The sequence below is a fragment of the Neomonachus schauinslandi genome, chromosome 5 (assembly GCF_002201575.2).
Source record: "Neomonachus schauinslandi chromosome 5, ASM220157v2, whole genome shotgun sequence".
NCBI lineage: Eukaryota > Metazoa > Chordata > Mammalia > Carnivora > Phocidae > Neomonachus > Neomonachus schauinslandi.
The window spans coordinates 83,837,160-83,847,672 of record NC_058407.1 but is presented as its reverse complement, the minus strand read 5'-3'; the positions used below and the strand labels follow the sequence as shown (position 1 = coordinate 83,847,672).

The window sequence follows — 10,513 nt, the reverse complement described above, 5'->3', positions numbered from 1 at the left end:
GACAGCTAATTCAGATGTGGGGGGGAAGAGGCTTTGCCTCTTTGCTGATTAAACCACAAAACAAAAGAAAACAGCATTCAGAACCCCAGTTTATATCGTCTAGGTAAGATTCGGTTCATTTACCTCTACGTTTCTTTTACGATGCAACTAAGGGGTTCACCCAGTGACACTGAGAGGCCCGTTTTAGCCATCTGGAAGAAGGTAATGTCAGGAAAGAGGCAGGAGCATGTGAAAATCACCTTCAGTATTCTGTGGCTCCATGTTATTTACGTGATGACTGAGGTAGACCAGTGATTCCAAACTTGGCTAGTTATGAATCTCATCTGGAGACACTTGCTAGAAATACAGCTCCAAGCCCTTTCATTGGAAAGTCTGAGCCAGGTGCACCTTAGTAGTGCTCGAGAAAAACTGTTGGGAATGATGTGTATTTACTCAAGAAAAAAATAAACCTAAGTGACAGGACACATACTCTTGACTACTGTTTCTTATGCTAAGACACTAAGATAAGAAGATTGCATTTAACTTTAGATAATGGGTCAATAATGGAATTATCATGGTACTGTAAATCACAGAAGTCCAAAAGAGTATAGAACAAAATAAGCAATAAAAGATATATTGGAAGATAACTATAAAAATTGATCAACAAACCTTAGGGAAAAGTCCAGACATCCAGCTATTTAATTAGAGATGTCATAAAATTATTGATACAGCTGTTTCACTTAATGGAAACTTCCACATAGAACCTATATATAAAACTAGTGAAGTGCAGGACAAGTGGCAAATGTGAAACAAAACTGTCAAAACAGGGTATTATCTCAGCAATTGGTGTTGATTTATATCTGTTGATCATCCTAGTTGATACCCAATAAGTGAAAGAATAAGTGATAGAATAATAACCCTATTTAATCAAGCAAAGAGAAAGAGTAATTTATTATATAATACCAAGGCAGTATATTTTCACAGTAGAATCAACACAACACAAAAGTGCAGAGAATAACCCAGAGTTTTAGGCCCATGGCTAGTGGTGAGACTAATCAATGGGTCAATCAACTATACTTATTAGGGCCTACTGTGGGCTAGACACTTGTATTAAATGTAAAGGACATAAAGAATAAACAGACATGGTCCCAGATCTCAAGTATCAGTTATGGGATCTCAAATACCAGTCTTCTGGTATCTAATCTAGAGCTAAGCTGACTTTTAAATGGATCACGAGTAGTAGCACAAGAATAGAGGGTGCTCAGTCCTTCAAGAGAAATTTTTTAAAAACCTCGAAGTGATATCAGTAACCTTATTATTTTTCATATAAATCTTTATGCATTTATTGCTTTTAACAAATATTAAGGAATTAAAATCTATAAAATGGATTTTGGTTAATTAAGTGTAAAATTGGGGAGTGTAAAATTTGATTTGGTTAAGGCTCATCTTTTATAGATATGTACCTATTTACTAAAAAATTATTTCAGGATGAGTCATTTCTATATTCAATAGATCATACATATAGCATAATAGATGATTAAACAATTAAAAAAGTCATTCCTGACTTTATTCAGTCAGTTCAGTTTTGTAAACTATTAAACACTCAAGTGACTAAAAGTTATGACAGAATTAGTGACCACTTGGGTGTCAGAATGAGAAATGTGATTCTCAGTTTAGGGTCATCAGCTATGCTGCTGTTGACATATATATATTTACAAATATCGTGAGGGGTTACTGTTACAGGTAAATCCCCATTTCTCTGTGAGAATGAGGAGTAAGTTGATAACCAGCACCATGCAAATGTAACCTTACAAAACATTTCCATGCCAGAAATACTTTGAGGAGATTGGTAGAATTTTTAGAAAATATTTTCAAGATTGATTTAATAGTTATTGATTCTGTTTTGTTTAGCTTTCAGGAAACATTAAGAGGATTTTTCTCAATGAAGTTTTAGATATACAACAAAGGGTGACAATTCAAGCTAAATGACACAGAACACATCTGTCCATCCTTATGGAACTTATCTTAGGTAAACATCAGGACTCTATATTTAGGTGAAGGCCCAGTCATATATGCCAGATAAACTAGTATTACAGATTTCCCAAGAGTGAGTACACAATACAATAAACTGAACATAAAAACTACAGAGAGGGGGCACAAATTCTCTTTTTCTATCAATCATAATTCTTCAAAATCTAACAATGCACGCGGTCTTCATATGAAAACCCATGATATTTATACTAGATGGGCAGAGAATTATAGTAGAAAGCTTTGGCTGCTTAGTATGACAATGCAGGTAACTTTTAGTATTTTAAAATTTATTAATTTATATTTAAACAAAACATAACACTAATATTCAATCCATATTTGATGCACTCTTAACCTGCACATTAAAATTAGAATAACACTTTGATTCACTTTTTTACATGTGCATTAAAATTAGAGCAGTACCAAATGGATATACATGTGACACCACTGGGCAGAAATGTCAAAAAGAAATATACTCTTCCACCTTGAAATAGACACTTGTTTCATATATACTTATATAGGCAAACGAGGCCACTTGCCTATGCTCCTGAATCTTGAAAATGTGGAATTTTAGGGCTCAGGATCATAACCACATTTAGTGGTGAATTAAACCATAGAGAGTTTTAGCTGGCCTGCCATGGAAGGACTGAATATATTTACTCTTTGAACTTTAGTCTGGAAAAAGCACATTATTCCTGATACCTTAGGAACTCTCTCCTGACTGAACAGGGAAAAATGGAACCTTGAGTATAATTTTTCAAATATCCAAACTTTTCCCATGATCTCTCTGATTAAGGCTTTGGCTTTCCAAAGCTACCATAAGTGACTTCTTGGTAGCAGGAAACAATTTAGATGAGGAAAAGAGACTGTTAAAGGAAGTATCAGTATTGCTACTAATGGTAATGAACAGAGAATATTTTCATCCGGTAGATAATGGATTTGAGTGTTTTCTTTTCTCGCTGATTAGAAAACCTGTCCTCTTATTTCTCTTCCAGTAACATCTGGGGACACCAACAAAACGGAAAACATATTCTTCCAAATAAGAGTATAACCATACTGAATACTCATGGTGACTTCTATGCCTGAGAGGTATTTACCGGCCTTAAAATTATGAGAAATTATAGCTGTTGACTTACCAGTTAAAGTAGCTTACATGTTTTCATACAGCCTGCTATTCTTAACGGTAAAGTGGCTTAATCATTAGACAGTCATCAGTAATGAACATATTAAGCAGTAAGATCTTGGAAAACAAAACAAAAAAGAAATATCAACATAGGAAATACAATATTCATTGGTAAAGTGACACTGTAACTAATTACAAAGTCCCACAACACAACAAATATGCTTTACAAAAGTGTAAAAATTTAAGATGCCACTTTTTGAAGGTCAAGCTGATGATCCACTAAGTAAGTTAGGACTCCATTATTTTAAATTCATGTATCGGTTTAAGACATCCCTTCACATGTCCGCACGGACAAAAGAAGCAAAAACTCCATCTTCCCTAGCCAAGAGGCTTTCTGGAGTGTCATATTCTAAAATATTTCCTCGCTTCATCACAATAACCAGGTCTGCCGTCAGAATAGTGTGAACCCGATGCTGCGAGTGAAAAAAAAAATACATGTACTGGTTACAAATTTCACGAGCCAAAGCAATGGAATATGCATATCTCACTACTTATTTATCTTGAGGTGCTAGGAGGTACTAGAATAAAAGCACAGCCTCTTTTTCTGTCTTACTTAACATATCATTATTTACATACTTTTAAATACTGGCGAGTGTGACTGGGTCTTGGATGGGCTGTGTTAAATTGAGTGTAGCTAATATAGTAGTTTCAGCACTTTCATGGAAGTGTAAGGAGGCTAATTTTGTTTGTCAAATAATTAAATGATAAGAAGACCCATCGTGAACCAGTTGGGTTATAGTTTAGTCTAGACTAAAATTCTCTCTTGGGTAGAGTCAACTAATTCGTGGGCTAACACACAATTTGAAGAGCCTTGGAAGGTGGTTCGATTCTGGAAACACAATATGGGGAATTCCATTCTGGCATGCAGTATTAGAATGGGTTATCCAGGACTTCAGACAAGCCCGCTCTTAGACTTTAGAGATTATTGCCACACACTTGTTCTCTCTTTTCTCCTGGCATCCTTTGGAGAGAAGCTTTGGGATTAGTAATTAATAATAATACAAGCTACCACTTATTGAGCATATATTATACATTAGGTGCTCCACACACATACTTGTTAATCATCAAAACATTCCTCAAATGTGGGTGTTTTCTCTCTCTGCTTTATGTGCGAGACCCTTGTGGTTCATAGAGATAAAGCAAAAAAAAGGAGATCACATAGATAATAAGTAGCAGAACCAGCATAAAATCAGGCTTATTAAGTTCAAAGCATGAGATATTTCCACCCTGCTATCAAATTGTTTTGTAGGGAGTATCTGCTACCTTCGAGGATTGCTCACCTGCCATTATTAGCATCATGGTTAAAAGAGCACAGGCTTTAAGGTTAGACTGGGTGTGTATTTTGCTTTCCCTACCCATGTGGTTGTGCAATCCTGATCAGCAAACTCAACTTTTGTATGCCTCAAGTTCCACATCTATAAAATGATGGTAATAATCACCTGCCTCGCAGAATGGTGGTGAGGATCAAATGAGATAATCCATGTAAAAAGAATTCAGCACCTTGTCTGACACATACAAGCACATACTAAATGTCAGTTAAAATTATTTTTTATTTTTAAAAATTTACAAGGGAAAAATCTGTGCCGTGGGCCTTTTTTACTTTTCTTGGTAAGATAGGTGCTGTGCAGTAGAAATATAATGTGGACTACAAATGTGAGACACATCTAATTTTAAATTTCTTAAAAGCCACTTTTTCAAGGCACAAATAAACAGGTGAAATCTATGTGAAGTTATATTAAATACAGTTGATTTTTTTTTAACATAAGCTCCATGCCCAATGTGGGGCTTGAACTCATGACCTTGAGATGAAGAGTTGCATGCTCTACCAACTGAGCCAGCCAGGCACCCTATGAAATCCATTTTAATAATGTATTTTAACCCAACATAGTCAAAATATTTCAATATATAACCAATATAAAAATTAATAATGGTATCTTTTACATTTTTCTATTAGTACCAGGTCTTTGAAATCTAGTGTGTATTTCACACTTACAACATGTCTTAATTTGGACTACCCACATTTCAAGTGCTCAATAGCCATATGTGGTTCTGGGCTACCTACCATACTGGAGCTGGACTTTGTGGTCAAAACATTAGCACGCTGATGGGAGTGCCAAACTCAGAAATATCGTCTGTTTATCTGATACACAGTTTTCCAAAGTCCCTTCTCCTAACAACCCAGAGTCCAACCTAAAGCCATCCCTAGGGCCAAAGGCCTATCATCTGCCCTGGGCCATGTAGATGGGGTAGTCTCAATGCTTATGCTTTCAGAAAAGCAAACAGTCACAGCTGGGACAACTAGAGGAGAAAAGTAAGACATATATAGAGGATAATAAAGATGCCGGCTCAGAACATGTACCACTATTTCCAACCTCCACAGACAAACCTATCATTCACTGAATATTGGTAATGAATAATATGTATTTAGGAATTACCAAAATTTGCAGGATAATGTTTATTTATCTTTGAGAGAAGACCAGAGTCACTTGTGTACCCAGGCATTTAGAAAAAAAATAAACTTAAGATTACTGAACTGTTTAATATCTGCTGTGTATTTTCCCTCCAAAAAAGATTAATTCTTCCATAACTGTATCAGGATGCTAAAAAAAGAATCTGGCCTCTAAATCCCTAAAGAGAACATTATAAACATTGCCTTATTATACTAAAATAATGTTTATTTAAGAAATAAAAATAAAAACATGGAAAAAATCTTGGCCAATAGAAAGAAATATATGTGGTGCTTATTCCACTAATCCAAATTACTTTTTGCCTGAGAAAGTGTGGTGTCAATTATAAGAGCATTGGTGCAATTTTTAAAATGCTCTAGAGAATTAATCTAATCAAGAGTGAAGGATAAAAATCACTTTCATAAATAAATGCCATGCACTATTTTGGTGCACGAAGGCTTCCTTTTAGAAGCCAGAGAAAGTTATCGTTTGAAGTTCTTTCACAATTTTCAGTGGTAGTTAACAAAATTAACAACAATTTTTAGCAGGGAAGAAAGAACAGTTACTGTTTAACAGAACTGAGAATCATTCTACAAGGGTTCTTCCACAGGTTGCTAGTGTCTCTCTCTGTTAAGAGCCTGGCAAGAGGAGTTGGTCCCACAGTAATTCATCCTACCCATGGCTTTCTGTGTCCCTGTGGGGAGGTATCGTAGTGGCCCCCTCCACTTCAGTGGTCTTGAAATGAAGAATGAGTGAAAGATACAGAAGTCTATGGAAAAGTATTCAGTGAATGTAGGTGGACAAGAAAGAGAACATAATTTTTTTGTTAAAAATACAAATTATGCTCAAGTAATCTTCCAGGTGTAAACTAAATGGGGCCACTCAACAATACCATGCTTCATGCAGAAGAGAGAAAAAACTAGTCTTTTGAGTATGCAAGGGTCTGCTTCCCCCCTTTACCAGTCCGTTCTTTCTCCCCCACCTCCAAATATCTTCCTACCTTCTCCAGTGAGAAAATTCTTGAAAATATTAGAGAACTGTTTTTCAAGTTAGCCAGTTCTCTCACCCATTAAATCATTCACACTCTAGTATGAATGACTTAATCAGGAAACTCTCCTCCAGGGCAGAGTTCATTGGGAAAGTGAGAGAAAAGTGTTTTTTTCATTTAGACCCAGTGTACAGAAGGTGGGCCCTGATTTCCTGCCACTTTAAAAAACGCTGCACTTCAAAGGCTGCTCTTTTTCCATGCATCATTGACAAAAATGGAAGCATAAGCAAGCACTCCATACATAGCTCCCAGTATTCAACAGTTAAACCTAAATAATTCTGTAAATTAAAAAAATGCAATCTTCAGGACAGGTAAGGAACATGTACAGTATTTTTAAGGACACTTACAATATATCCCCCAAAGAAGAGTGAAATTGGTCCTTACAACAGAGGTGAATCTGGTTCTTGGGTTTTTGTAAATACTATCTTTTGCATATATATATATATATATATATATATATATATATAAAATTATGCATGCGCCTCATTCAGTATTGAACATAACTGAATCAGCTGGTTGAGCTGATTTATGTGAGAACACTCTGTAGGTAGCTCTCTCACCGCACCACCCCCTTTAATCACTGCATTAGCCCTGCCTGGCTGAGAGCAATGCCCTTAAGATAACTACCAGAGGATGGGACAGTTGGCAGGGTAGCTGATGATGGTCTACTTGTTGGTCATCACCAAAGTGGAAAAGAGGCCATTCTTGTGGGCGAGCAAGTTTGGAACAGTATCACACTCCACTAAAATACCCTCAGAGAAGACTAAAATAAGACCTGCATCCAAAATAGAAGAAACACGGTGCTGGAGAGAAAAGAGAAATGGAAAGACGAGAATCAGCAAGAGGGAAAATGTCCAGGTGATTCGATCAAAAAAGTTCTTGTTAAACATTAAGCCTAAATGTGAGCAAGAATCCATCCACCTGCAAAGAGGAAGAAGAAAACCATGGCCTACTGTAAGTTAAGCTATTACAATTACAAAGATTTGGGCAATTCTTCAATTGGATTGGTGCTCAGAGAAAGTATCTACCTCAGCTGTGATGTATCTCATTACCTTCTTTTTTTAAACAGTTAGGTGAATAGGAACAGAAATTAAGTGTAAGCGGTAGCAGAATTGGTAGTCACGTAGAAGAATTTTCCTTCTGAAACTGCTCATCGGATGATTAGATTATTGAAAAGAGAATTATCCCATATGAACTACCATCTGTATCTGGTGAAAAAAAAAAAACGCAGGCATTCCTGCTGGAATCCTTAGATTTAAAATATCCCATCACTGTAAATTAGGGGAGCTAGGTAGAACAGTTTGGGGGAAAAAATATATATATATAAAGGCTTTCCGAGCATAGCTGTGTTTTGTTGTTGTTGTTGTTTTGGTTTTTTGTTTTGCACAGATACAGAAACATTGGCAGAGAAATACATAATTCAAGATACATATACTTGAATTGCCCCAAAATAAAGATTATTGAATCTTGGAACAAAAACCAAAGAGGAGTAAATCAACCCTGTCTCCAATACTTACAGCTATTGTAACAACGGTGCGGTCTGCAAAAGCCGTCATTACCACTTTCTGCAAAATGTTTTCCTGCCAAAAAAATCAATAAATTAAGTCTGAATTTTCTCTGGAGTCCTTTTTCTCTCCATACTATTTTGTCCCCGAGAGCAAAGACCACCCCGCGCCCCGCCCCCAGGCCCAATCCCTGCTGAGAACTCCCAGCTCCTGTCTTCTCTGGAGCAGTCCCCACAGCAAGCTTCTGCTGGGCTCCGAAGGCTCCATATGCTCCATTCTCCCTTTCTCTCCCATCTCTACTGAGGCTGTATTATAATAACCTTTATTGTAAATTGTAAATATTGTAAATCCTTAGCAATTAATACTAATTTTGATGTAGTTATGTATCTAGTGAACTGGCTTAATTAGAAACTATTTATTACCTTAAATTATGTTAACTTTGAGAAGGATTTATAACTTTGTATAACTGATTAGTCTTAACAGAAAAAAATGATGTCAATTAGCATTTCCATATATAATGGGCTGTTAATAATCTTGAAACTGTTTCAGCTTTTTGGATATTTTTTACCCAATCTAGAGTGTGCAGCAAGAAAATACCATGTTTGTGGATGTTTTTTATTTTTGTACTTTCTGATGGCAAACTTTTAATATCAAGTTAACTTGTATAAGAACAACATTAATTGCTCACGCTTACAGTTTGTGGCTTAATGTGACATTTTCTCCACTTAATCATAGCCTTCTAGACAGATCCTTCTTGGCGTATTTAACAGTTTTAAATAATTTCTTTCAAAAGGCAAAGTTTCTGGCTCGTTACCATGAACACACTGAGAAGATCATTATTAATTCTAGTGAATCCTTCTTCAAATTGCTTTAGAAAATAATGATTGATTTTGGTTAGCAATAAGATTTGCATACTTCATTTTATAACTTCCATGGCATAAGACTTGAACGCTTGAACACAGTACAGTACTCTTGTCAACTGAGCACTGGAATTATACTGTTTTAAGAATTTATCAAAAAGTGATGGCCAATTTATTTTATGTTGACTGGCAGTAGACTGTCATGTCTCCTTTATTTTAATTCTCAGTGTGCTATCATCAATTGATTAAAGAGATGAATGAGAAGGCACTGAAACAACAGTACTGAGGACTTTGAACCCAAGCGGGAAAAACTAAGTTGTAATTTTCATGTGCATTTCCCCAGATCTTCAATTTAAGAAGTACAGATAACGCACTCACCGTGGCCATGTCAATGGAAGCCGTGGCTTCGTCCATGATGAGAATGCTGCTCTTGCGGACAAAGGCCCTAGCAAGGCAGAACAGCTGTCTCTGTCCAACACTGAAGTTCTCCCCACCTTCAGTGACAACTGCATCTACATCAGAGAGAGAAGCAAGGATTTCACTAAAATGCTACTAACATTTTCCTTGAGCAAAGTAGGGAAAAATAGGAATGTCCCACAAGAGGATACTGGATCTCACTGTACTGCTGCAAACATTTCATACTGGAGAGGCAAAGAGGAATTTTACTTTGGGAAAAGGAAGATGATCCTGGGCCATCCTATTTTTGACAAAAGGTGGTAAATTACCTCCTTATACAGGATATAAAGTACTGGTAAGGCATTTTGAAAACTGGAAGACCCTAGAGGTTATTTAATTATTTAATATAATTATCTAAGGAGATTATTTAACATAGTTATCTGAGGCCCAGAGAAATGAAGTGGCTTGCCCATGATCACAGAGCTAATTTGCAATAGAGCTTGATAAGAAACAGAACATTCTTGACTCCAATGTCCATTCTCTTTTTATTATACCATCCCACTGGACTGTAAGTTCCACATGGTTAAAGACTGGATTTATTTTTGTTCATCAGTGTATCCTCAGCACTTGGTATCCGACATAGCAGCTGAATAAAACCTTGTTGGATAGATAAATGAATGTTAGATCCTCATTATCATTTTCTTTTTCTTTTTTGGTTTCCATCCACATTTCATAAACTGTCCTCTTGTGAGTTTAAGATAAATTCTGTTCTCAAAACATCTCTTTTATTAGAATTCAAACACATCCTAGTAGAGTCCTAGGGATAAATTTCTATTTTCTGTTTTCTCATTGCATCAGATTCTTGTAATTTTTCATGCTTGGGGGCTATGCCTTTATTCTCTCTAAATTTTAATTTACATAATAAATAAGGAGGGTGCAAAAGATGATGGATGTTTTTCACCAGAATTGGCCTGAACCAGATCTTTATCAAGCAACTGATGTAATCTTTATGAAGACAATGAACATAAACAACATTCAATTACATAGTGTAAATATAATCCCCTGTT

At 36.0% G+C, this 10,513-nt stretch overlaps 1 protein-coding gene across 3 annotated transcripts in view; it reads right to left on the bottom strand.

The window, feature by feature from the left end:
• Nucleotides 1-951: 951 nt before the first annotated feature.
• ABCC9 (ATP binding cassette subfamily C member 9) overlaps nucleotides 952-10,513 on the bottom strand; it is a 131,969-nt gene continuing 122,407 nt past the window's right edge. For 2 of the 3 annotated variants that reach the window (XM_021690780.1, XM_044914911.1), the window contains 3 exons: nucleotides 9,429-9,562; nucleotides 8,203-8,265; nucleotides 952-3,603 (listed from right to left, as the gene is read on the bottom strand). In XM_021690780.1, the coding sequence (XP_021546455.1) occupies nucleotides 3,466-3,603; nucleotides 8,203-8,265; nucleotides 9,429-9,562 (335 nt within the window). In that variant the 3' untranslated portion in view covers nucleotides 952-3,465. Of the gene's footprint in view, nucleotides 3,604-7,350; nucleotides 7,489-8,202; nucleotides 8,266-9,428; nucleotides 9,563-10,513 lie in introns of those variants that run through there. The other variant, XM_021690781.1, reaches the window with a different exon arrangement.